At 47.7% G+C, this 27,265-nt stretch overlaps 3 protein-coding genes across 7 annotated transcripts in view; 1 reads left to right on the top strand and 2 right to left on the bottom strand.

Moving 5' to 3' along the window:
* Positions 1–300: 300 nt before the first annotated feature.
* On the bottom strand, positions 301–3,525 carry LOC143431122 (uncharacterized). Of its 2 annotated transcripts, none has more exons than XM_076907637.1 (9): positions 3,313–3,517; positions 3,113–3,187; positions 2,723–2,996; positions 2,365–2,638; positions 2,102–2,296; positions 1,466–2,029; positions 1,101–1,370; positions 801–1,013; positions 301–717 (listed from the first exon to the last, which is right to left on the bottom strand). In XM_076907637.1, exons 1-9 carry the CDS (start codon positions 3,341–3,343, stop codon positions 523–525), a joined length of 2,091 nt encoding a protein of 696 aa, XP_076763752.1. In that variant the 5' UTR covers positions 3,344–3,517; the 3' UTR covers positions 301–522. The 2 variants fall into 2 exon arrangements, with proteins under 2 accessions (XP_076763752.1, XP_076763753.1); XM_076907638.1 differs by having other exon boundaries at positions 558–717; positions 793–1,013; positions 3,313–3,525.
* A 44-nt stretch (positions 3,526–3,569) lies between these two features.
* Positions 3,570–5,150, top strand: Fs(2)ltopp43 (female sterile (2) ltoPP43). The gene is made up of 3 exons (XM_076907640.1): positions 3,570–3,819; positions 3,879–4,130; positions 4,462–5,150. The coding sequence occupies exons 1-3, from the start codon at positions 3,658–3,660 to the stop codon at positions 4,921–4,923; spliced, it is 876 nt and encodes a 291-aa protein (XP_076763755.1). The 5' UTR covers positions 3,570–3,657; the 3' UTR covers positions 4,924–5,150.
* A 1,882-nt stretch (positions 5,151–7,032) lies between these two features.
* Ush (Zinc finger protein ush) overlaps positions 7,033–27,265 on the bottom strand; it is a 179,183-nt gene continuing 158,950 nt past the window's right edge. For 3 of the 4 annotated variants that reach the window (XM_076907981.1, XM_076907980.1, XM_076907978.1), the window contains 7 exons: positions 11,758–12,014; positions 11,240–11,636; positions 9,960–10,691; positions 9,293–9,695; positions 8,870–9,128; positions 8,509–8,742; positions 7,033–7,684 (listed from right to left, as the gene is read on the bottom strand). In XM_076907981.1, coding sequence (XP_076764096.1) covers positions 7,256–7,684; positions 8,509–8,742; positions 8,870–9,128; positions 9,293–9,695; positions 9,960–10,691; positions 11,240–11,636; positions 11,758–12,014 — 2,711 coding nt within the window. In that variant the 3' untranslated portion in view covers positions 7,033–7,255. The remainder of the gene's footprint in view (positions 7,685–8,508; positions 8,743–8,869; positions 9,129–9,292; positions 9,696–9,959; positions 10,692–11,239; positions 11,637–11,757; positions 12,015–27,265) is intronic. The other variant, XM_076907979.1, reaches the window with a different exon arrangement.

Here is a 27,265-nt window from a genome sequence, read left to right as displayed (position 1 = left end):
TATCTCGAAAACGTATAGTAACATCCGTACGATTAGTGCATCCGTTTAGTAATCAGAGAGGAATATAAACGTAGAATACAATTTCGTCGACATAGTATACAATAATGTACAGAAAATGTGTACGGTAATTTACAGTAAACATACAAAAATTGGGTTGAATGGAATACTCCCGTTGACACAAACATCTTTCTCTTTAATACATCCATAAATTCCAAACAGCCTAAGGAAGGCGACATTAAAAATATTTTGAGATATATAGATAGCTGTATATATATATATATATACATACATAATATATATATATATAAGTTACTTATATTAATATATTTTATAATACAATTATCACAGATATGTAAAAACTACAAAATATTATATATACTATTATAAAATGCAACTTGCAAGTTTGCCAATGATCCCATTGCACGTAGTTATGACAACTTATCTACACTTATCTATCTGACAACTTATCTAGACTCTATCATTTTGTAATTTAAATACAATTAAAAAATATATTTAAAAACTCTATTCGCGCGTACGCGCGCCTGTCTGTTGTACCGGATACGTGTCAGTGTTGCGTTTGATTTCATTGTCCGCCGCTTCAGATTTAATGAGAGCCTCGATCGTCGAACCGATTTCTTTCGATACGGAAATGTTCTCTAATTTTTTGGTACCCATATCATCTCTGCAGTCATCAGACTTCAACATTTCGGAGGTGATCTAGAACACGAGAAACTATGCTATTATAAATTACCGTAGAGGCGGGCATTGATATACGTTGAAATGCACAATTACGCGATTACTTTTCTTTGTACTTCGTCAGCCTTAAATTTCTCTAATTTCTCCTTGTCAGCAAGTCCAATCGCAGTCTTTGACGATGTCTGTCTCTTTGGAGTCGGTTTCCTTGGCTTAAACGATCCAGACGCTTTCTTAGGTAACTGCGAACTCATGTGCTTCTTGGTCTCGTTCGACTGGTCGCAATTATGAGTTAACAATTGCTCCTTTGTTTTGAACGCCTGGAACGTGTGAATTTGAAAAGAGGAGATAACGTTTCCACGCTCGAGTCGTGATCGATGAACTTGCTCGAACGTGACAATACTTACGTGCGAACAGACTTCGCATTTTAAACTATGCTTATTCATCTCGTGATGCTTAAGAGCCTGTGCCCGATGGAAATTACGGTTACAATGACTACAACTAAATCTTTTGATATTGCTGTGCGTCAGCAGGTGACGCTTCAATTTATCGGGTCGTGAGAATTCGCTCATACAGCCTAAGTAACTTCTGAAGGGACACTTTAATCTCTTTGATAGATCGTGGATCAGCATGTGACGACCCAAACGGTCCTTCCGTTTGAATCTGGCTGGACAATGCTGTAATGAACGTATTACGTGTATCATCGCGTGAAACTACGGATGGATGTTCTAAGTTCGTTTGTATCGTCGATCGATCATAGGAATTCACTCACTGGACACAGGAACGGTGTCTCCTCGCTATGTATTAACTTATGATTGGCTAAGTATTGCTCAGTTTTGAAGGCCTTCCCGCAATCCTCGCAGGCGAAACGCGCAGACGAGGCGTGCGTTTTCAAGTGACGCCGCAGAAACCGTTCGATCAAGAAACTCTTCCCGCAATGTAGACAAGCGTAGTCGTGCGTGGTTGTTTCCGTGTGGTGTTGCAAAGCCTCCAAATTGGAGAAGGAGGATTTACAAACGGAGCAGCAATAATATTTCTCGGTTGTTTTCTGTTTCTGGACGGAGTGTGCATATTGATGGAGCCCAAGATCGGACAGAGTATTGAACACTTCACCGCATACGTGGCAACGATACTCCGATCTCTTGTGGCTGCGGGTGTGCTCCAAGAAATCCTCGAGCTCGGCGAACATCATACTACAACTACTTTGCACGCATTTGTACACTTTCAGCGCTAAGTGCGAGACTATAAGGTGGCCCTTTAGAGCTTTGTACGAGTCGAATATTTCTTTGCAAAACTGACAATGATAGGTACGATCTATGCTTCCGTCTGGTGGTGCCTAATAACGGTCATGAGCTATTGAAAAAAGAAAAAAAAGAATTGTAAGCGCGCGCCGAAATGTTTAAAATACCTCTGGTGGTAGGGAGTGTATAGCAGTGCCCGGCCATACTTTATGCGACGACATATGTTTCTTAACGTTCGACTTTTGCGCGAATGCACGACCGCATACGACACACTGATATGGTTTCTCCCCTGTATGAGAACGTTCGTGCTGTTGCCAGTAAAATTTTTTTGAGAACTGTTTGCTGCAATAGCCGCACTTATACTGAAACGGAACGGTTCATTCGTACAGTACCAAACGATTGGAGAAAGAAATCCATCGTTCGTACTTACCTTTAAGTTTGGTGTTTGATTAGTAGTGATGTCTGATTCCGCTATCAGATTTTCAGTCATTGGTATATCATCGTTATCCGTATCGTTAATATTTTGTTCTTGAGAAATATCACTTTGGAGAACCTGAGGTACTTGGCTTGAATCGTCTTTCATCGGCTCGTTATCCCCCGGAATAGCGGAGCTCCCAAAAGTATCCAAACCGTCTGAACTTAATATAATCGGAACACTAAACGTGGAATCTGTCGTAAAATAATTAGCACCCTCTTGATCCATGCTGCAACAAATACGAGACGTCGTGTTCGTTATCGATAAAAAGTACATACGCAACAAATAAAGAGCCGAACGATCTCCGACTTACCTGAACAGCATGTCCGACTCTTCGAGAATAATCGGTTCGTTGAGTTGATCATTTTGAACAAACGTTTCCTGGGGATTATACTGAGATACATCCTGACTATTGTCCTCCGCGTGAACAGACTGGTTCTCGTCGTTCACCAAAAACTGACTCAAATCCACCGTTTGCTCTTGCGTTTTTTGGTGTGTTCTTTTGTGCAGTACGAACATGTGCAACGAAGTGAATTGGCTTTTGCATTTTCCACACTGAAATATATCCTCCTCATCTTGATCGATGGCTGAATAAGAGACAGGGAAAAAGGTGTCCATCGATTAGAGACGTGTTCCATCGAAACGTTAGCAGTGGAAAATTCCCGTTTAATAGGTTATCAGCGTTAGTTCATCAAAAACCCACCTGACTGTTCCACTTCGGTTATCAGAGTCTGAGACTCCAATAACGATTGTACAGAAGGACTGTCCAACGATACACCTGAAAAATATCGAGGGACGATTACGTTAGCGAAATTCTATCGCGAAACTTTCCTCTCGCTGAAGAACGTAAATAAGATACGTTGTTGGTTAACCCCACCTATTTCTACGATAGAAACGTTTTACCTGTTAAAGCGTCGAAAATAGACTGCGCCATGTTTCGCGATAATATTAACGCTTCATTTTAAGCGAAATCAACGATCAGGCTTTCATGAGTCGTTTAATGTGTAGAAAATGAACAAATTCCAAGTCGAAAACATACCGAGGATTTCTACGCCCTGCCAGCGTTGTTGCTGACCAGGCCAGCGAATGATAATCGATATGTCGACTGCTGTGAATGATTCTAACCTCAAAATAGTGCGAGTCGTGTTGTAGCGCGTGAACGTCGAGTTGGTTAGTGATAGAAGCGTAAGGTTGATTGGCGGTTAATAACTTTATCTCGTGTGTTTCGCTTCAGAGGAACGCGTCAGGATGGCGGCTATATTGCGTGTGAAACGTAGACACGACGACGAGTTGTCAAACGCGTTGGTGATTTCGTGCAAACGACAGAAGACCGTGGAGAACGAAGAAGCCGCGGCACTGTCGACACCGCTCACTACCGTCGCCAAATTTGCTGGGACGGTTAAAAAACAGGTTCGTATTTAAAATTGAATCAAGCAAGTTCTCTAATTAATATTTGGTTTCGATCGCAGGAAGATAGCGTCGAGCACATCATTCGAATTTGCGAGAAGGATGAGCTGAAAGCGAACTTCAAACAACATCCTGTAGATATCATCAGTAAGATGAGAGATGCCACCAAACAGGCCTCCGCAGAAAATCGTTACAAAGTTGTCAATTGTTTCCGATCGTTGAATAATTCTAACGTCGAGGACTCTGAGGAGAAGGCGATAACTGTGATCGATGTAGAGGATTCGAAATCTATAGCGAAGGAGCCTGTAGAGAAGGTAAACGGTTGTTTTCTAAACGCTCGTTAAGGTACAGTTGTACGAGACACAAGAATACAAGCTAAGAATAGAGTAACAAGCTGTATGGAAGTATAAAGGATTTGTAGTAGGATTCTGTTGTATTTAATCTTTGAAATTGAAAAGGTCAACAAGTATAAAGAGATCTTCTTTCATTAAGTATACGCTTCTTTCATGGCGTATGAAGACAAATGAAATTCATGATTGTACGGATATTGATAGTCCACTTGCGAGGAATGGTGGTTACACGTCCAATATTTATATCTTACATCTCCGGTGATAATACCTTCTAACATTGGATAATATTTTACAGGATGATAGTTACGTATACGACTTGTACTATGTAGAGACTGAGAAGGACATATACTTGGAGGACACTGTATCCGTGTATCCCTACGAACAGGAATTGGTTTTCGATACGTACAGAGACAGCCAACCCGAAGCTGAGTGTGAGTCGGACGATTCGAATTCAGAATCGAATTGGAGGAATGACTATCCCGATTCTAGTCACTCAGAGAGATCAATCGACGAGGACGACATGAGAGATGCGGTGAGGAATTTGAGACTAGAGGAGGGATCTGATTTGTCAGAGGAAGACGACTTTGTTTACGCGGTTGACGAAGCCGATGTAGAGGCATACGGTTACAAATATGCGAGATACAAAGCAAGAATAAAAGAGGAATTGGACTTGGAGGAGCACGAGGAAGATCGTTTCAGTGATTACAGTGGTATATGCATGTCCGAGGATTCGTCGGACGAAGATAGTTGTAATTAATGTAGATAACAATTTGCGTTCTATCTCCAGCTGGCAATCAACGCAAGCCTAGGCTGTAAGGTATAAAAACGGTACAATTTAATTATACATGCGAGTCTTTTTTATATTAAAAGGAAATAGCTGTGTGATCGGTAATGTTAGTATACAGCATATTTCTGTTATATATAAGGTGAGCCCAGTTACTGGAATCAGTGTGTTTTGTTTCTCGATTAAAGTTGTTATTCGAATTTGATGGTCTCGTCAGTTTTAAACTATTTCTCCCGCTACGTTCAAGTAAGGGGGTCACAATCGTTTTATAATTTTATTCAAGTCTATATATTTGTTACATATTTATATAGATATATTTTGTATGTAAAATTCATCTATATGAAAGTGAAAATTAATAAAAAAAAAAAAAGATAGAACCTAAACATCGAAGTGGCGAAGGAGGGTGTGTGTATAGGTGTTTAGAAAAAGAACCGTTTTCGACAATATGGCATATAGTAATGTGTATATGCCAGATTTATAATATATAACAAATTGGTTGAAAGTACCAGACAGAGATTTACAAATGTTTCAAGCAATAAAATTAGTATCTCCGTGATCTGTTATCAAATCTTTTGCGTTTATTTCGTTAATGGAATATCGTGGATCAATCGTGGTTTCCTTCAGAACAGTAATTAGCGGGATGCCTGTAAATAACGTAACAATTACTTTTATAAAAGTATCCGCGAACGTTTCGCGTTTCATCTGACTATTCTACTCGTCGAGACACGAAAAACAATTTTTATATTAACCGAGACTTTTTTCCGGGGGAAAAAAAAAGAAAAAAAAAAGAAAAAAAAACATTGCCACGTCGTTCAATGCCGGACAACGTTCGGATTAATAACGTTCGCGTTTATTTGTTTCTTTCGCTCCCGTTCATCCTCTCTTTCACGCACTCTCTTTCTCGCTATTCGAACGTTCACACGCGAAGAAGTCCATGCGTTTAACGAACTCGTTATGTGATATGAATAGTACGCTGCGTATACGTGTAACACTGGCCTTAATTCTAATTTTTACATTTACGCGCTCGCAACGAATCCGTTTACTTGCGTACAAGTATACGTGATTGCCTTTTTTTTTCTCCTCCCTTCTTTACTTTTGATTGCAATGTTACGAAGCAAATGCGTTGCGGTAGGAGTCCAATTATACCGTATCCGGAATTTAAAGAGAAATACTAGGGGCCATTGCGATTCATTTTTTTTATTCCCTCTGTACTATACCTTCGAGACTCTCTCCCTCTCTCTTTCTCTCTCTATCTCTCTGCATTGTGGCTAAACGATAAGGAACGACTCCGATCTTTCTTTCTTATGGCAGTCTGGATACAGTTGTCAACGTACTTACTCGTCGAAAATATGAGCGCGATTTTATGGACAATGAAATTATTTATTTATATCTATATCTATATATATATAGATATATTTTGTATGTATATATAGATATATATATATAATATATTAAATGTCGTATTGCAACTTAGCGTTTTCACAAGCTGGAAATTGGTATCATTCAGGATTATTACTAAATTATCGTACCGTAAAACTCTACTCGTCTACTGTACAACATTTTACACTCACCGTTACTTTTCCATAATTCCTTAGGTATTGTGTCGATTATCAATTACAACTACGAGATTATTGAAGAGTCATGAGATTGCACACCTTCGCCGTCAAAAGCCGATCGTGGCGTACGAGGGCCAGTTTTTCACTGCAAATCTAACTGCAACCCGGATCCGTTCTGTACGTGGATGCTTTCCCTTTTGGTGGTTCCATTTCGGTACGTTTCACCCTCGCCTCCTCTCATTCGACGCCTCTTTTTCAGATTCGTCGAGTTACTCGAACGTCGATCGTTCAAACGCAAATACACACGCACATGCACACAGGATGCGAGCCTGTCATTCATTCGACTTGGATAGCATCTTGAAATTCCTGGTGAAACAGCACCTCCTTCGATCTGCTGCCTCGAAGTACAATTTCGATTCGAACGACTCGTGGTGGCGAGCGCACCGGCTAACGATGGACTCGACTCGACTATCCAAAGAGAGAATTACCAAACCGTCGCCACGATCGCTTGAAACTTTCACCCGCTGTTACCAAAGCATCGCTTTTACACCTCCCTGGCGTTCACGCACCGCGTATAATATGTACACGTCGGACAACACGACCTATAAGTACGAAACAATTCCCTGGATCAACAGAAATCACGCAACGGTAGTCAACTAAATCGGATAGTCGGCAATTATATTATATTATATATAAACTGGCAACAATTAACAGTCCCGTCGTCGGTTGTCCCAATCCTGAGAGTCTTTTTAAAGCACGGACGCTTCCGTTCTGCCGCTCGGGGGTGTCGTCGCGTGGCTGCTGGAGTTGTTGTTGTTGTTGTTGTTGTTATTGTTGCTCGCCTCGCCGGCGTGGCTCAGACAGTAGAACTTCTTGTGGGCGATGAACGTGCTCAGATAATTGAAACTGATGTCGCACGACCTGCAATAACGTGGACCGCTCTTGTTTGGATCCAGGCTCTCCTCAGGTGGTGGCGTGTCCTCCCGTTCTTGCTTCACCTTGTTCGTCACAGCTGGTGGCGGCGGAGGCGGCGGTGGTGGCTGAGGACTCTTCCGTATCTCCGTTTTCCCGTTCACTTGCACTTCTCTGGGGATCTCCTCGGGTATGGTGGCTGGCGCTGGTTCTGGATTCGGCAGAACTGTTTCGTCGTCGAGCACGCACGTTATGTAATTTTCTTCCTAAAAGTGACGGAGCAACGTGATTTTATTTGGTAATCGTTCGAGGGCCTGATGGCGCGATCGCGCTTCTTCTGTTCGGTGCTTGAAAGTGCCAGGTGAGACGAGACATATTTATTGCATGCTGGATACTCATAGCAATGATAACGCGATATTCTCTACTGAGGGGGTGTAAACCAGTGCCATCGTGGTGTTTGTAATTTTGAGACTTTGAAATTTAGGAGTGCTATCGCTGTGTTTGGAGCTCTGAGGCTTAGAATTTGAGAAGCGTGATAACTCTGAGGCTTAGAAATTGAGAAGCGCCATCGCTGTGGTTGGAACTCTGAGACTTAGGATTTGAGAAGCGCCATAACTCTGAGACTTAGAAATCGAGAAGTGCCATCGCTGTGTTTGGAACTCTGAGATTTAGAAATTGAGAAGTGCCTACGCTGTGGTTAGAACTCCGAGATTTAGAAATTGAGAAATGTCATCGCTGTGCTTGAAACTCTGAGGCTTAGAATTTAAGAAACGCCATAACTCTGAGACTTGGAAATCGAGAAGTGCCATCGCTGTGCTTGGAACTCAGGAACTTAGAAATTGAGAAGCGCCATCGCTGTGCTTAGGACACCGATACTTAGAAATTGAGTAACACTACGACGCTTTTCAATCGAATATCTCCAAAAATCCGTGGCACTCAAATGGTTCAAAAATTTCGAATCCCTATTTCCTCTAATATCTCCAAATTAATCGACCTCCAACTGGCACCGATTTGTTTCAGAAACGCGTGCTATCCGTACAGTGAGTTGCGAAACGGAAACTACTATCTAGCGATACGATGCATCGCGTACCTGCAGATCGGTTCCGCGTTTCTCAAAGTGCATCTTGATGTGCGTCCTCATGCCGCGCAACGTATTCCCTTTGTAACGGCAAATCGTGCACCGAAAGGCTTTCACGCCCTGGTGCGCGTCCATGTGGCGCTGAGCCGCGCCGGCTGTCGGGCTGACCGTGCCGCAAACGGGACATCTCCAGCCTCCTGTCGGTCCGCTGGTGCACGTGTGAGTGCCTCCAGGCTCGATAATCGCCTGCGAACAACACACATCGCTAACAACTCCGCGTTACACTTCCTGTGACTTCTTTCTCCTAATTCCAGACTACGAAGTCTCGCATGCGGTAAAAAAGAAAGAAAAGTAGCAAAACCAGCGTACTAACTTTGCATTTGGAGCACCTCGAGTGGTGTTCCTGAGGCTCAGGCCTCTTGGGACAGTAAAACGCTTGATGAGCCACTAAATTATCCATGGAGGCGAACTTTATGCCGCACGCAGCGCAGATTAACTGGACCAGGGGAGGCGAGGGTGTGCCAGGCGGCGGAGGACTGTTGCTGACGGACGTCTCTCTGGCTTGACAGTAGTGCTTCTTGTGCGCGACGAAGTTCTCGTGTCGGCAGAAGACGATGTTGCACTCCTTGCATCTGAAGATTCAACAATTCTCTATATTCCACCAATCATCCTCCAGAAAACGATACGTTTCCTTTAATTTATATATTCCTGCTGCATTGTCAGTCGTGTAACAAACGACTCTGCTCGTCTGCCAATCAAATTAAATATCAAGAGGAGACGTGTCAAAGTACCTTACCTCGACACACCCTGCTTGACGAGGACACCAGGAACAGGCGGTGGAGGAAGCTCAGCCAGTCGCAGAGCAAGTTCCGTTGGCGGTGGTGCTGCTACGACCCCAGCTGCAGGGACAGAACCGATTGACCTCGCTCGAGGACTTCCGCTTCCTCTGGATCGAGGACTGCCAGGCGGCGGAGGCAGAGACGAGGGCGCAGGCGACACCCTGTTCTCCTTCTCGTCCTGATGCGCAGGCGACTTCCTCACGCTTAGATCAAGAGGCGCTGAGCCTGGTGGCGACGTGGACGACGCCACGACGGACGCTGGCGTCGTGGGTTTGTTCACCGCTCGAAGGACTGGCGATGGTTCGACCACTGTGTTCTGCGGTGTGGTAGCGAGGCCTCTTGTCATTGGTTGCAGATGGCCTGCGAAGTAACGAGACTCGTCAGTCACGCGTAACTCCTTCCTTAATCATTTTCACACGTAACAACTGCATTATGAGAAAAAAAACGTCAGTGGAACCCTTTGAAGGGAGGAACCAGTGACGTTTCACAAATTTAAATACATAAAACGTAAAACGCGTCGATACAAATCCTTATATCCATCCCAACTAATTCAGATTCGTATCTATCTTTATAGATCCTTTGGTGAAGCGTTAATTACGAGAAATGACGTGATCTGACACAAACCATTGGGAAGAAGGAAGCACGCAGTGTCAGGCGCGGGCAGAGTCGGTGCGGCCAGGACGCTCGCCCCGCGGAACAGAGAGTAGGGCACGATCAGGATCGGATTCGTTGGCAACGCCAGGCAGGGTTGCGGCGGCGGCGATTCGCCAGGGCTCGCGCTCGTAGGCGGCGAGGCCTTCACCGACGAGGAGGCCACCGTGGCCGCTGGAGGTGTGTCCTTGACCACGTGCCTCGTGCTGCAGTAGTGCGTCTTGTGCGCGCGGTAGGTTTTCAGCGAGCTGAACCGGATGTCGCAGTTCCTGCAGTATCTCTCAGCCTCCTCGTTCAGAGAGCCGTTCGAGGCGGTCGCGGCGCCGCTGCCAGGGGTGGTGGCTGTGGTTGGTGCGGTTGGTATCGTCGGTGGTGCTGGGGACGCGGCGTGCATCCTCATGTGTCTGTTCAACGAGACCTTCTTGTCCGCGCTGTACGAGCAGTGGGGACAGGCGTACGCCTTCCTCACCTCGAACTTGTTCGACTTCTCCTCGTCCTCCTCGTTCGTCGTGTCCTCCTCGAGGCGAGGTCGATGGGCGCAGTAGAAGGTGCGATGCGCCTCGAGGGTGCTGGCAGAGCTGAAGCGGATGCCGCACGGCGGGCAGATCAGGGGCGCTGGCCTGGCTGGCTCCACGGTGATCGTCTCCTTGCCGTCGGTTGGCAGCACGAACAGCCGACCGGATGCGATCGCTGCAATGTCGGGTTCTTGGATTCAGTTACGCTGTTTCGTCTTAGATCTCTCTAGTTTTGAAAGAGACGCGAGTGATACAGGGTTGATGGCTGTGGTAGTCTTCGAGAGGAGGGGCAAGGAGTGGCGATAGGTTCTCCATGATTTTGTTTCTGATAAGTTTTAGCGAAACCTTCGCATTCGAGTATGAGTTGCAAATGATTTTGTTTGAAATGTACGGATGGTGGTATATGTGGTAGAGAGAGGAGGGACTAGGAGTAGCGATAGGTTCTTCATGATTTTGTTTTTCAAATTTTCTAGTGTATCCTTCGCATTCGAGTATAAGATGCAAATGGTTTTATTTGAAATATACGGATGGTGGTACATGTGGTAGAGAGAGAAGGGACAAGGAGAGGCGATAGGTTGTTCATGATTTTGTTTTTGAAATTTTCTAGTGTATCCTTCGCATTCGAGTACGAGATGCAAATGGTTTTGTTTGAAATGTATGGATGATGATGGTATATGTGGTAGATATTGTAAAGAGAGAAGAGAGGCGATCTGTGATTACTGTTTGATCGAATGTTACCACTTTGAAGTCCAGCCGGAAGGGCTGGGACGGGGTTCGGCGGCGAGGTATTCTCCGGTTTGACGGTGAGGGCTGCTACAGCGGCGGGTCGTAGCGCTGGATCCGTCGCCAGACTAGTATTGAGTCTCAGTCTTGGTGTCGCTTCGTCGTCGAGTTTCATCTTCTTCTCTGACGACGGTTCGTCCGTGTTCGACCGCCTCGAGGAGTCCTCCGAGTCCCTCCTGCAGACGGACTCCCGCCTTCTGGTCGAGGACGACGAAGACGAGGACGACCTCGGCTGACAGTCTTCCTCCTTGACCAGGACCATACTGGACTCCTCGTCGGTGTCTTTAGGGCTCGATTCTCGCGTCTGATTGGTCCTGGGTGTGGCATGACGGTCTCTCAAATTTCTCGCGACCTGCTCGACAAACGCATCGCACGTTTTGGGTTCAATTGGTCGATCTCAGGCGAAGAGAACGCGTTCGCGCGTGGAATTGCTTAAATACGAAGCGACGATCGAGTTCGAATTGAATTTTTACCTCGATATCTTCGGTAAGACTAGCCAGCCGTTTCCGAGCGTCTTCAGAGAGCACGCTGAGCCTCAATCTGATATCCTCAGCGGCCGAATTCACGATCGCGACCGTCGTGGAAGGAGGATTCAGTCTCGGTGGCGGAGGAAGGCTCGACTCCTCCTCGCCGACAGGCGCGATCGGGCTCGAAACAGCCGATCCACCGCCGTCCACGCCACTGCTCACCGATGGTGTCTTCTCCGAGTCGCTCCATTCCTCATCCTCCCCTAAAACCATCGAGAAACAATATATCATTAACATAACACACCCTCTAAATCGATCGCATCCTTCGATCAAGATCGACAATAAAAATTCCAATACAAACTTCAATTATATCTATCAAATGAAAAAATGAAAACGAACACAATTCGTATTAAATATCTTCATAGATCGTTTTTAAGTACGTGTACAGAGATATAATAAAAGTTTGTATTACGAAATTTCCATGCTTCCTGTACATTTGCTCGAGTTATCCCAACGATGACGGACCGATTCGCGAGATACGACCATGAATACGGTTGGCTATCGACAGAGGCGGAAGTGAAGGAAGGAAAGCCGTGGAAAAAGAAAGGCCCTGGCACGCACGATGCGTCTCTATGGCCGTTCGACTCCCTAATGGTCGTTCGCCACGCCAGCCCTTGCGTACCCTCTGTCCTCTCCCCTTCTCACCCTCTGCCCTTCCTCACCCTCCTATCTCTCTCTCTCTCTCTCTCTCTATTCATCTATCCGTCCTCCTACCTACGCCACCCCACTCGCCTTCACCCTTTTGCGCGCTGCTGATCCCCACCCATTCGACGTCGCGCCGCTTCGACGCCGAAAGGGACTCCTCTCTCGCGTCGAACTCTCGGATAAGCGAGACGCTACGGGGTTGCTGTCGACTTATTGCTCCTGGACAGCCTCGATGGCTTACTTTGGGTCATTTTCGCGTTGATTTCTTGGGATTTTTCTCTTTAGTTTGTTTGGTTTCGTGGTTGGAATATTGGGTGTCTTGCACCCTTGGGTGCATCGTGTATCGATGGAATTTGAGGGGTGCTGGTATTGCTCCTGGACAACCTCGATGGCTCTCTTCGACTTACTTTGGGTCATTTTCGCGTTGATTTCTTGGGATTTTTCTCTTTCGTTTGTTTGGTTTCGTGGTTGGAATATTAAATGCCTTTTGCACCCTTGATTGCATTGTGTATCCATGGAATTCAAGGGGTGCAGGTACTTAGAAGCTTCCATTTCAATAGAAAAACTTTGAGGAAGGGTTAAGATATAGAAATGTTATATAATCTCGATGATATCTAATATGGAGGATAGTTACAGAGACCAGACGATGACACCGGTGCATTTCACGTTCCGCAGGTTCAAACCAATTACAATTCGCCACGGTATCGCCAGCGAGTCTCGAATCTACTCAATCTTCGGAACGAGTCGGGGATCGGCACTTAACTTCGAAAAAAAAGCTGCGTTATCCGCAGGAAATCGGCAGGGGAACAGTTTGGAAGGCGGTTCTGTTGCCAGGCAGCTGGAGGCTCGCCTCGCGACACAGCGCGTCGTGTATTTTTCGCCCGTGGCGCGATTTCCGCGCGGATAATCCGCCGCGCGAATACGAAACTCTGCCCTCTCGAAATCGAGGCGACAACGCGCGTGTCGTCAGTCGAATTACCCGGATGCTTTAATTGCCTGAGCTGTCTCGAGCGAGGCACGTCGAGGCGAGTACGCGAGACCGTGGAAAGGCGCGATGGGCGAGGAGAGCCGAGCGATGCCGAGGTAGATATTGGGCGAAAGGGTTGCAGCGCACTTCTAGCCTATCCCAGGCTCGCATCTACAGCACGGTCGTGTTCGTTCTGCCTCTCTGTAAATAAGCGGTCATCGATGGATCTGACCAGCTCGCCCAGCACCACCGTGTTTCCTCTCTTCCTTTCGTTCCAACCCGCCTTCGTTCGTTCCTTCGTTCGTTCGTCCCCCACCTCACCCCTTGCTCGCTCCCTTTATCTCGTTTTTTTCTAGTGGCATCTACCTTCGGAGTTTCTATTTCTTTCGAGCTTGTCGCCGTTGCGTGGTCGGGGCATTCTTAATTGCGCTCGCGTACTGGTTATCTGGGACACGCTCTTCCTCGCGTTTACCCGCGAGCTTTGTTGCGCTCGCTCGATCGGCGCTCGATCGAGATTGCTGCGCATCCGTGCATCGCCTTCTGTTTTATTTTTTTTTGTTTTTTCTTTTATGTCGATCGATGAGAAATATGTTAGAATGTTCTTTTTTTTTTTGTTGAGGACGATGGAATTAGGGTGGCCATCGCCTGTTTGAGTCTCGCACCGTTCACTTTCATGCCCCGTCATTGTATATTCGCAAAACAAAACTGTTACGCGGTGACTTGCATTAGTATATTGGTTACTTCTAAGTAGAGAGGTGATCGATTTGCATATCGACTCTCGCCATCTCGCCAGCGATTATCTTCCACGATCTTGCTGCTTTTTCGACTGCGACATCACGAAACCCCGGTTTTTCTAAGTATTTCTCCTCCTGCGTTGGGTAATTCATTTTGTACGTTGAATCACAAACCGATTCTACGCGATCAGGCTGTTCTACCATCAATTGTGTCAACAGTTAATAATTCTTCTGATTTACCCCTTCGTTGCGTGCTTTATTAACCCTCTGTGGGGACGTTGCTAATTACGAAGATTAAACTTGTATTTTATCCTAACTTTTTAAGATATGCAGGCTCTCTAAAGTTTTCTATTGAAATATTGAAACAAGACGTCAACTCAAAGAACCACTGAAGAACTCTCATTCACCCTTAACACTCTCTACCACGATACGATCGACATCATTGGCTGAAGATCACTAAATAGCAATAATTTCACGTCAGAAGAGTCACAGAATTTAGAAAATTTTGAATCGAATGGAATCTCGATGATCGCAGCCCTGAAAGTCATTCTCAACGCCCAAACCAACGTCAACCTTTCACAACCCCTCGAATATCCGGTAATCGCACGTCAAAAGAGTTACGTTCCACCCTCTAAAATTTAGAAAACTTCGAATCGAATGAAATCTCGATAATCGCAGCCCTGAAAGTAATTCTCAACGCTCGAACCAACGTCAACCCTGCGCAACCCTCGAATAGCCGGTTTCGTTCGACGAACGCTCGCTCGAATCTTCCACGAAGACATTCGACAACGACTCTATCAAGCGCACGAGCTGCCGGGCCACGACGTGAACTATTAAACCCCTTGGAGCCGGCTCGTTCGTTCGCGCTGCTGCCTCTATCTGCTCCTTCGTTCTCGTTACCGGCTCTCGACCATTCTTAATTGCGCGTGCATGCAAACGTTCAACGGCCGATCGAGAGGGCTGCACCTTGCTCGCCCGCCAACCACCTCCGCCGCGAACGCCAGCAACCACCTCCGGGTACGCCGAGGGTGTAATATATCTCAAAAAGAAGACGGCGGCGGGCGGTGGCGGCGGCTGGCGGAGGGCAGATCGGGGCAGAGGGGGCGAACACGGCCGCCATTAACATATCCGCGGCCTGATAAGCCATTCTCAGAACCGATACCGCGCCCGTGTACACCTTCGGCCCCCGCTTTATGCGAGAAACGAACAGCCGCGTGAGAAACGGAGTTCGGAAGCTACGTTGCTCTTTACGCCATTGTTACCTGGCCACCCTCTGCCCTTGGCTTTTCATCCGATTCTCAGAGATACCCGCGATCTTAATAAGAACCTGGACCAAATCTCTCGTTTCACGCTTGGCAAAATTTGACGTAACTGCGAGACTACACGAGAAATGTATGATTTTCTTATTGGAAGTTTGGAAGGGGTTGAAATTTCGAGGCAATTTGTAATATTCTTAGAGCGAGGACTTTAAATGCTCCCTTGAGACACCCATGTAACTCTTCTAGTTGTCTAAGTTCCTCGTTGTAGTGAAAAATCTCGCGATGGAAGTATATTTGAACCCAGCATATACTCTGTACGCACAAGTTCATTCTTGAGTGCGTTTACACCTCGTCAAACTATATTTTTTCACCCCACGTTGCATCTTCCACTCCCTTCAACCCCATTCGCTGGTATACCTTCTTACTGTCCAAACTTCCGTCGATTTTCGATTGATTTCAGCCACGAAAGACAGCGAGGAAACTCTCTCGCTTCCTGGCCAAGGCAATTTGTAATATTGTTAGAGTAAGGACTTTAAACAGTCCTTTGAGACACCTGCCTAACTCTTCTAGTTGTAGTAAGTCCCTCGTTGTAATGAAAAATCTCGCGAAGGAAGTATATTTGAACCCAGTACATACTCTGTACGCACAAGTTCACGTTTGAGTGCGTTTGCACCTCGTCAAACTATATATTTTCACCCCACGTTGCGTCTTCCACTCCCTTCAACCCTATTCGCTCGTATAAGTTTTGACTAACCAAACTTCCGTCAACTTTCGATGGATTGCAGCCACGAAAGACAGCGAGGAAACTCTGCCTTCCTGGCCAGTCGAGGACCAGTCATCCCGCGATGTCGAGTCTAGCCAGGGGACCAGCGCCTATCCCAAGTCGGGAGGCGAGGGTGCACCAGCGGCAGGAAAACGAGCGCAACGGTAGCAGCTTCATCGGCGCTATGCAAATAGGATCCTGATCGTGACACGGGTAGGCAAACACGCGACGTACAGGTAACAGGCAGGGCTGGCTGGTGAGGGCTGAGTGAGTCCTCTCCGCTTCTTCTTCTTCTTCTTCTTCTTCCTCTTCCACCTCCTCTTCTTCTTTCTCCTTCCTCCTGCTGTTCGACTCGTTCCTTCTTTCCACTGGTAGTGTGCGCCCTGTTTTCACGGGGCCACGACCCATGCCAGGAGAGATGCATGCCACTCGTACCGATGCATCCATGAACACTTTGCTTTTCTCTTTCTGCCCGTCGCGCACCCTCCCCCTACCTCCTCTGTCCTCGCCCTCTCGCGCGCAGAGCTCTCCTCTCTTGTCTCCTCGTCCTTCTTTCTTTCTTTACTCCCGTCCACCACCACCAGCAAAGCCCAACTAACGTCTTTTTCTCTCCGCGCTACACGTTGCATCGTGGAGATATGCTAATGCAGCCGTCCCGATCGTGACACTGCGGCTGCTAAGTGAGAGCTCAAGTCGCAACCTTCTCATCGGCTCCTACGCCGCGGATCGAGCGGCTTCCTCGTTGCTCCTCGATCCTCCTTGCTCCCGTTTCCTCTTCCCGTCCAGCGGAGAGTGTGCAGACGCCTCGACTCTCGACGGTTGACAGTCCTCGAGGCTCTCTCTGTTCCTCCACTGGCCTCAACAGCGATCTGAATCTCCTGATTCTACCTCGTACATCTGATTCCAATAAAATTCGACGACCAAGAGCGATCAGAGTTCAACAGTTCCTCCGCGAACGGTTGTTTCAAGGATTCTTAAAGAGAAGAACGATCGTAGCTCGGTTACCTCGCTGTTCACCGATGCGCACACCTCGAGCTGTTCGCAGTGGCTTGGAGAGGACAGCTCGAAGCGACACGAGCATCCCAACCAGCGGTACAAGGATCGTCTGCTACAACATTACGCGCAATCCAGCAGCTGATGTCCTGCGGAACGAAACCGTCCATGTCCCGATTCAATTAAACGCCGATGCGATCGATCAACTCAATTCGTCCCGTTACACTTAACTCCTCAAGATTCACCGGGCATCGTCGCGGAGCGCGCCTCATTAAAACGCAAATCTACCCGATCGCTCGCGATATCAGCGATCTGGCTTTATCCAAGCCTGCTCCTCGCCTCGTCGTCCTCCGCCAAGGGGGTGGCGCGCGGACGAGGACGAGAGGGAGCCGAAGAGAGACAGACGGACGGACAGAAAGGGGGATCTTGTAACTTGGACCGTCCACGGTTCAGTCCATCCCTTCCAAGAAGTTCGGATCACGTCGCGCAGCGCATTATTCATGCAAAGCTCTTACTACGTCCGCCTCGTCTTCTATCTGCGTATCAACACGCATGGCAACATACGTGGACGTCATACGTGTAACGACGCGACGATCAAGAGGAGACGCTCCAATTGCCTGCTCTCGATGAGGATCTCTCGAGCCTGACCAGGACTTTCCTCTCGTATTTGGTCCACGATGCGCTATCCATCGGATCTACGATCGATCGTTGGAATCGTTTCGTTTCGCGTGTCTCTCGATGAGGATTTCTGGAACCTGAGCTGGACTTTCTTCTCGTATTTGGTCCTCGATCCGTTATCCATCGGATCTACGATCGATTGCTGGTGGTATCGTCTCGTTTCGCGTGTCTCTCGATGAGGATTTCTCGAGTCTGAGCTGGACTTTCTTCTCGTATTTGGTCCTCGATTGGTTATCCATTGGATCTACGATCGATCGTCAGTGGAATCGTTTCGTTTCGCGTGTCTCTCGACGAGGATTTCTTGAGTGTGAGCTGGACTTTCTTCTCGTATTTGGTCCTCGATGCGTTATCCATCGAATCTACGATCGATTGCTGGTGGAATCGTATCGTTTCGCGTGTCTCTCGATGAGGATTTCTGGAGCCTGAGCAGGACTTTCTTCCCGTATTTGGTCCTCGATGCGTTATCCATCGAATCTACGATCGATTTCTGGTGGAATTGCTTGGTTTCGCGTGTCTCTCGATGAGGATTTCTGGAGCCTGAGCAGGACTTTCTTCTCGTATTTGGTCCTCGATGCGTTATCCATCGGATCTACGATCGATCGTCAGTGGAATCGTCTGGTTTCGCGTCTATTACGATATCGTTGGTCCATAAACCTCGCGTTGGCTTCCCAGTGAAGTGCTGGCCAGCGATTAGCTCCCGATATCGCGTTTAATCGAGACGGCACGAGAGGATGAGCGCGCGTTTGTCGGCCCGATTACCGCGCGAACCGCCGCGGCTCGTCGTCCATTTCCATCCCGTCGTTAGCGGGGTAAAATAGATAAACAAATGACGGGCATAAATTTCCATACGATTGTCCTACGTCGAGGAGCATTCTCATACGGGGAACGATCTCCGATCAGCGCCAGGACGCAGCTGTTTCTTCTTCTTTTATCTCGCGACAGGAACAGGATCCGTGCAGGTCGTTTCGCTTGCTAGCAGGGGCCCCAACGGCGGACGTTATCGCCGCTCGCCATCTGTCACCGTGCCTGGTTTTCACTGCTTTTGCTGGCGATTTTTTCTACCGCCCCGGTGAAAACCAGAAACACCACGAGCCACGACTGACTGCGCGCCCCCCGCGCGACCCTCTTTTGTAAGCGCTGGACTCGCGAGGCGGACCCGAATCGGCGTTCCTTCGATTTCGATTCTTTCAGACGCGACACGCGTTGTTTCTTGTGGATCTTCTTACGTATCTTGTTAGCAATAATTAGTTGATTAGTGGCTAGGAGATATTTAAATTCAATTCTTTTTAATACGTTGACGAAGTTAATTTAATTTGGTTATAATAGTTTAAGCGCCTTTTTTATTTCTCTAAAGTAGTAAGTTGAATTTAATTCCAGCTGGAGATATATGACAAGTGAGAACGCGAGCTACGAGTTATCTCAACATTTTGCAAGTTATTTCGATTCTTTGAGGAGCAGTATGCGTTGTTCACGAATCTTCTTAGGTATCTTGCTAGCAATAATTAATTGATTAGCAACTAGGAGCTATCCAAGTTCGATTTTCTTTTTAATACTTTGACAAAGTCAACTTAATTTAGTCATAATAGTCCAAATGTCCAGCACAGATTCTCTCTTCTCCTTTCGAAACACTATCTACTAATATTTATACTGATTTTAATTCGAATTTAATTCCAGCTGGACGAATGTGACAAATAAGAACGCGAGCTACGAGTTATCTCAACATTTCGCAAATTTTCAGGGTTCAAGTGATTGTCTCGAGTTCGAGATCTGTTGGCCATTATCCGTCGACCTCGAGGCTCGATTCGGAATTCATTCGAACCGGAGAACGTGTGGCAAAATGGCGCCGCGAGGCAGAAGTGCAAAGGGTAGAAAGGCGCGAGTATCGAGGGAAAAAGAGGAAGGTTTATCTGTTCTCGTGTCTCCGCGGTGTCAACGGCTGGGTATCTCTTAATGACCGCCCCATCTTTCAAGGCTTAATCGTCGACACGTATAAACCATATCCCCGGCCCTCTGCATATTCAATTCGCGTGCAGTTCGGAACGGGCTCGTGCTGCGTATTTACACGCGTTGAAAATTATCTGCCGCCTCCTCCCTCGATTAAAATTCCGGATTCTGGGGGGAACCAGAGCCTCTCGCGACGATACGCGGTCACATTCGCCAACGCCTTTCTCTTTTCGATTTTTGTCGAACAGACATTTTCTCGAGCGATGATCAATTTCACGGCACAGTGATAAACGTTTGGACTGCTCGCCAGGAATTATTTCCGTTTTAAAACAATTTCCTTCACCACCTTTCGTCGAGTTGAGTTGAATTTACGTTATACTTGAAGCGATATCGGTATCGATCGAAGACAGGCTGTTTTATTTTTGAATTCCAGCCAGGAAAGCGTACGTGTGACGCGGGATCGCGAACGTGTTCAAATTAATACGTCACTAATCCGCGACGCGTGCATTCCCGCTAATAAACTGCTGTCACGTACACGTGCTTATGCGTGGTACGCTGTGTAACATCACGTAACAGATGGAAAACATGCGATACGTTGCACAGGCACCGCTGAGGGGAGCTATGACGAAGTTGAGAGGAAAGTTTCGACTCGAGATTCTTTCGAGTCGAAGAGAATTATAAAATACTGCGAATATTACAATATCGCAGTCGTTGTTCTTTTATAAAATAGCGTCAAGGTACTAAACAACTATATTGCAAATTTCATGGATCCTTCGTATCCTCTTCGACTTTTTTTTCGAAATGTCGATCGAAAGCGTATGAAATTTCAAGGTGCAATCGACGCAACGTCGCGTAGACGAAGCGTGACCAAAGCAGAGATCGAAATCGCAGCGAATTTCACCGATCGAGGAACGATAAACGAACGCGAGGAGCCGTCAGACTCGGGGCTGCCGGTCGTCCATCGAACGAAACAAATCCACGGCAATTATATCCACGAAATATTCCGTCGAGCCAGCGGACGATAGCATCGAACGCTCCCTTTCTCCATTCTTTCGATACAATCGACGAAAATGGATCTGGATCGAGTCTCATTGTGGCAGCGGACGATATTCACAATGTAGGGCCGAGAGATCTTCGAAGGAGGAGAACTCGAGCAGAGTTAGAGAGGAAAAAAAAGGCAATGAAACGAGAAGGATAGAGAGAGAGCGGAGAGATAAAGGGAATGCTCGAAAGAGGAAGAGAAACGGAAGGACAGATAGACAGATAGCGGGAGGGAGAGGGAAAGGCGAGGGAGAAACAAGAGGAGAGGAGAGAAGATGGCCAGAACTCGGTTCTCGTCTAGCTAAAAGATCTAATCTCTCGTTCCCGCGCTGCGTGCCTAATTAAAGATCGATATCTCCCGATATTATTGCACCCCCACCCTCGACCACCTTCCAGCCACCCCATCGGCCCCGCCGCACTCCCCCCCTCCGCTAACGTAGCAGGTTATTAAATTCTCCTATCTCGAGGATCTGGACTGGCCGGTCCTACCCGGCTCCTATCTGATCCGGTCGATCTTTAGTCTCGTTACCTTTCAGCCCTCCGGTTCGCCAGCGATCACCTCGATCCGACTCTTTACAAATTTCCAAAGAGCACCACAGAACGCGGTGGACCGTGCGATACACGAGAAACGATCGCCACGAGAATCGACCAGGAATCGGTTGGACAGCTGTCGACGAAGAGGAGTCCCGTGCGCGAGCTCTGAAACGCGACGCAAGAGTGTCTCAGATTAGTCGAAAGCGGGGTAGATATTTGGGAGGAACGAAGAGAACCCTTCGAAGGCGTACCAAGAGAATCGACCAGGAATCAGTGGAACTACTGTCAGCGAAGAGGAGTCCCACGCGCGAGCTTTGGAACATTCACTCTTGCGTCGCGTTTTGGATTAGTCGAAAGCGGGGTAGATATTCGGGAGGAACGAAGAGGACCCTTCCAATGTGGACCAAGAGAATCGAGCAGGAATCGGTGGGACTGATGTCTCAACGAAGAGGAGTCCCGCGCGCGAGCTTTGAAATACTCTTGCGTCGCGTTTCAGATTGGTCAAAAGCGGAGTAGATATTTGGGAGGAACGAAGAGAACCCTTCGAACGTGGACCAAGAAAATCAACCAGGAGACTCGACCAGGAATTGGTGGGACTGCTGTCTCAACGAAGAGGAATCCCGCGCGCGAGCTCTGAAACGCGACGCAAGAGTGTTTCAGATTAGTCAAAAGCAAGGTAGATATTCAGGAGGAACGAAGAGGACCCTTCGAAGGCGGACCAAGCGATGATGCAGCAGGGACTCAGTGATGAATGACCCAGCGAATGGTTGCCGAACGAGACGCATCGTTCCTTGCCTATCCTGCAATTAACCCACTCCTATCCAACGTCTCGTTGTCTTATCTATCGATGGAACGTATTTCGAGCGGTGTCTTTCTAATTCGTTGCTATCGTGCTATCTCAACGAAAGAGTCGTGATTCTTTGAGATTCTCGTTTTCGAAGGAAGAGAGAATTAACGCGTGATAACCAGAGAGAGAGAAATATTGAATTGTCTTCGAGAAGATCCCTGCAAAGTTTTTCTAGCTTCGACAAGGTTCGATGAAGTAACGAGGAAGCCATTGTCGAGAGGATATCCTCAGTGAATCGATATCGTATACTGTGAACGCTGCTTAAACATTGAGACGTGACCAATGCTTGTTGCCACGAAGGCAATGCCACATCGGGCAATTATCGCTCGGCAGGACCTCGACGTGCATACATTAAGCTCGACTCTCCTGCTCTCTCGTCCCCTCTCGCCAGGGTATCGAGGAGCACTCGGTTCTCCAGTCGCGACAGCGACGCTGCCTGCGAGCGGGCCTCGCCAGGACGAAGAGGACGAAGACGGTGAACCGACACAACGAGATTCGGTATCTGACCAGGACACTTCTCGCCTACCTTCTGGACGACGTTTTAAGATCGATATCGAGCCGCTCTGGAAGTCGAGCGAATGAATAATTATCAATGGGAAGGACCCGGGGTATATCTCGCCACCTTGCCCCCTCGAACCCCTCCCAGCTCCTCGTATCGCCGCGGCCACTGACTCTTTTTCGATTTTTCACGTAGGATCACGAGAGCCACCGCCTCTGCGTCGCGTTTGTTCAGCTGGCTCGTGTCTTCGAACGAGCGTCTCAAATGCTCTCTGAGGACTGTTCGAAGACTGTTCTTCAACGTTTCAGAGGTTAGAAATCTTTGTATTTTGATATTGATCAGACTTTCAATTTTTTTTTAATAGTATCGATTTTCTTTTGTGATGATTGCGAAGTGGAATTCAACGAGGAGTGTATCCGTTTGATCTGATCTTCGAACGAGCATCTTAAATGCTCTCTGAAGACTATTCGAAGACTGTTCTTGAACGTTTCTGAAGTTAGAAATTTTCGTGTCTTGATGTCGATCAGAATTTCAATTTTTTTTTTAACGCTATTAATTTTCTTTTCGTGATAATTGCGAAGTGGAATTCAACGTGGAGTGTATCCAATTAGTTTCGTTTTCGAATTGTAGATAGTTCTTCTAGGACTTTGTCACTTTGTTCTGCATTTGCATAAGTAAAGAATTAGAATGAGAAAAATACAGCGAAGGAGGTCGTCGTAAAATCGTTCGAGGAGTATCGAAAACTCGAAGAGCCTTATTTACGATCGCGTCCGCGAACAATCCTCCGCGTTGCAAACTCTCACGTACCTATACGTGCTCTAAGTCGAGCGCTCAGTTATATCTCGGTGGAACCAGACTGGCGCGTGTAGCGGCCACTAAAACGCCCTGAGAACTCTGTACACAAACCATAAATATGTTTCGCGAGAATGGACAGGAAATAGAGACGATCTTGGAGGTGCGAGACTGCGGGAAACAGGATCGAGAGGGTCGCGAGGAGTTAATAACGAAGGCGCGGTTCAACCCTTCATCACGCGAAGTCGAAGTAAAAAGCAACCCTTATCGACTATTAATAATCGCAAAAGTTGAATGAAAATTAGCATCAAACACGTTTCAACCATCGTAACCAATTACAGAACGCTCTGAAATAAAATACTACACGTGTCGCGATAAAAAATATTCATTACATCAACAGTGAAAATTTAATTTCCATTCGCAACGTCCCGCGCGAAACGTGCGAGCGCGTCAAACGTCCAAGATAATTTCCACCCCCTCTGAAACGCGTTCTCCATTATCGAAACACGAACCGTAAAACCAGCTGGCGTATGCGCGCTCAATCCCTGATTCACCGCTGTTTACGAGGGATGACACCACACACTGCGTGTAAAAAAAAACGGGGTCGTAAAAATCGCAGCCGGTGCATTATGCGCGCGGATGCACTGGTCGTTGAGGAGTCGTCACGTAGGTTCGTTTGCAGGGTTGTAAAGCGGCGCGCGAACGAGATCGCGAGGGGGTTGGAAGTCGCCACTTCGCGCCTCGCGCGAGAGGAGCGCCTGGAATCGCTCAATTTCGACGATATTGGGGCTGGTTCGACGACGTTGCTCGTCGTGGAACGACGGTGGGGCGAGGAAAGGGAGGACGCGTCGAGGTAAGGCGTCGTAAATCGGCTCCGCGAGGGAGACGGAGATACGTGGAAATGGATTTTTATCGAGTGTCTGAGGAAGTAGCGCGTGAGCGCGCGAGGGAGCGGCCCCGGAGTGGAAGTTAATTTTGTGTCGTTTATCGGTATTCCCGTGAGTTACTGGCGTGCCTCCTCGTCTGGTGCCTCCAATTTTGTCGCAGCTGTTGATACACCTTTCCACAGAGCAAAATGCGAGTCGCGAGAATTGTTTAACCCGTCGCTAAATGAAAATATCTTGACCAGGATGGATCGTTCTTCAAGTTCCGTTTCGAACGATACTTAACAAAATAAACGAATCGTTCGATCAATTATTGCATCGAGTCTTTTAAAGAAAGAATCGATAACAGTTATTTCAAATCGATAGTGGACCGTGAAACATAAATCCATCATGGACGTGTCACTCGAGAGACTGCAAACCACGCGTCAGCCTAATCCGATAAGCGCGAAGACCTTATCGTCGCTGTGGTCCGAAAAATCGGGTCAAGCGTTGGTATCGTGGCAGGGCCTTATTAAGAAAAAGCAACAAGAAAGAGAAAGAGAGAGAAAGAGGAGGGGCGTTATCTCCGTGCAACCCATTCGTGCGACCTTATCCACCGTAAAAACTTCGACTTTAACCACCGGGGATCATAATCGAGCTTATCTCCTCTCCAGCCCCTTTTTCCTTTCCTCTCGCACTCTCGACGTGGTTGCATCAAAGCCTATCTCCCCCTTTCGCTCATCTATCGCCGCGGGATGACGCGTTATCGCGGATTTAATCGCGAAAACTTTGGATCGACTCGACGATGATCGCGAGACAGAAGAAGAGAGGGTGGTTTCTATTGCGCTTCGCGAAGGACGAGCATCTGACGATTCGATGAAACGAAAGGGGTTGCTACTTTCGAAATTGATTAGCCAAACTCGTCGCGAAGAAAAACGAGTGGAATTTTATTGGATGTCGCGAAGACGAGCGTTGTTTCGCAGCACAGAATAGCCAAACTTCTCGCGAAGAAAAAAGAGTGATAATTTTATTGGATGTCGCGAAGACGAGCGTTGTTTCGCAGCACGGGATTCTAAATTGATCGATCATGGTTAGTAGAGGGTGAGAACGAGGTATTCGTTGAAACAGAATCGATACGAGGCGTCTGATCGTTCGATCGAGAATTTGTCGAGCACGCGACAGAAATTTCTCCCTCTCGTGGCGGCCACGCGGAGAGGGGTTGGCTCGACAGACGGAGAGGGAAGTCGTAAACGTAATCGTGCTTTTTCAGGCGCCGCCACTAAACCACCCCCGACCAGCGATCCTGCGCCCTGCCTTCGGGAGCCGCTTAAAATATTTTTCCACCGTACAGCCACTACGATGCCGCGATATTTCGTGCTTACGTACCGATGATAGCACCTATCCGCCATCCCCCGCCTGTTCGCGGGCCCTTCGACCAGCCCAATCCGTCTTTTTCCCTCCGCCATTCTCGTTCGCCATCGGCAGAGAGATACGCGGCCAGAGAAAAGCGACGACTTTTCGGATTGTCTCGGTAAATCTCGCGCAACGCCGTCTTCCTTTTCGTAAATTGGGGATCTCTCGTGGAGATACATTTAAAAATAAAAGAACGGAATACAAGAAATATCTAACAGAAAATTAGAGTCGTGTTCTTTTACAAAAAAAAAATTAACGATTTCTGTACCAGTTACTACTTCGCAAGGACTTTAAATTACACGAAGGAGAATTTTTGTAAAGGGTTTACAGTTTCGAATAACGCGAACAGTCCCTTCAGCCGATCTCTGAGAACTCTATAAATCGCCACCCCCGTTAACCCTCAACCCCGTTCAAGTAATAGCCGAGTTAGAAAACTAGTTGCAGAACTAGTTGCGGCTATTAAGAGCAGCTCGACGAAGGGGACAGGGACGAAGCCGTGTAGGAAGGGGCAGAGGAGGGTCCAGCGATCTTCCGTGCGTGCGATTAGCGCCCCGGCCAGGCAGCAAAAATCGTCGAAGCCTTTTAGACGGTTTACGAGCCCGCGGACGAGGTATATCTCGAAGGCTGCCGAAGAGAAAGGCGCGCAGCACGCTCGCGGCGGGGAACCGCGGCGTGGAGACGAAGACGAAGAGAGGTGTGTAGAGCGAGGTCGGCCGGCAGATACGAAACCGTCATCATATTGAAAACCATAATTCGTGGGACTGGTGGGCCCAGGTAAGCCAGGGGCGTACCGTGACCGCTATCTGAATCGCGTCACAATAAATACTAATTCCTGGAAGGTGGCCCTTGGCATTATCTGCGGGCCGTGTGGCGAAGTCACTTATACTTACTTATACTCCCCTCCTTCTGCTCCCTTTCGCTCGCGTCCACCCTACCTCACCCCCGCATCCGCCGTTCCACCATCGTGCCACGATAGAACCGAGAATAATTATTTCCGATAGGTCGATGATAGGCCCTGGGCCTCGTTATTGCTTATGCTTTACGTCTCAACCCCTCCCCGTACGCCATCCACCCTTTTTTCCCTGCCCCCAGCCTCGACAGAGGCCAGAGTAATCTCGCTCGCTCGCGTCCCCCTCTTCTTCCTTCCCGTTCGCACTTTCAGCTCGCCGCGCTCGTTTTTGGCCGCGGCGGTGTCACGCGTTCCCCTTGCGTTTCCTTTTTCGGCGCGAGGCCTTCCCTCTCGGCCCGAGGAGAGGCCACGAGGCAGGCCGCGACGCCTCGTCCGTTATCCAGGGAAGCCTAATCGAGGCTCATCCGTCAGTCTAATGGAGAATCGAATCGAGCCGGGGCCTCCTCTCGATTCGCACGCCTCCGCGTCGTTAATTGTTCCTTCTGGTTCCTGGTTTATGGCGGACGTGTCACGCGTTCCCGCCTCGCGTACGCGTCCGCCGCGCAGCGCTGTGGGAATCTCCTTGGCGAACG

This window comes from Xylocopa sonorina, chromosome 17, assembly GCF_050948175.1.
Source record: "Xylocopa sonorina isolate GNS202 chromosome 17, iyXylSono1_principal, whole genome shotgun sequence".
Taxonomy (NCBI): domain Eukaryota; kingdom Metazoa; phylum Arthropoda; class Insecta; order Hymenoptera; family Apidae; genus Xylocopa; species Xylocopa sonorina.
This window is presented reverse-complemented; position numbering and strand designations above follow the sequence as displayed.

What these genes read in the sequence shown, in the direction of transcription:
- LOC143431122 (XM_076907637.1), bottom strand. Translation starts at nt 3,343, where the DNA reads ATGGCGCAGTCTATTTTCGACGCTTTAACAG. An exon ending in AACCGAAGTGGAACAGTCAG is followed by an intron (nt 2,997 to 3,112) that starts GTGGGTTTTTGA and finishes TCTCTTATTCAG; the next exon opens with CCATCGATCAAGATGAGGAG. An exon ending in CTGACGAAGTACAAAGAAAA is followed by an intron (nt 718 to 800) that starts GTAATCGCGTAA and finishes CTCGTGTTCTAG; the next exon opens with ATCACCTCCGAAATGTTGAA.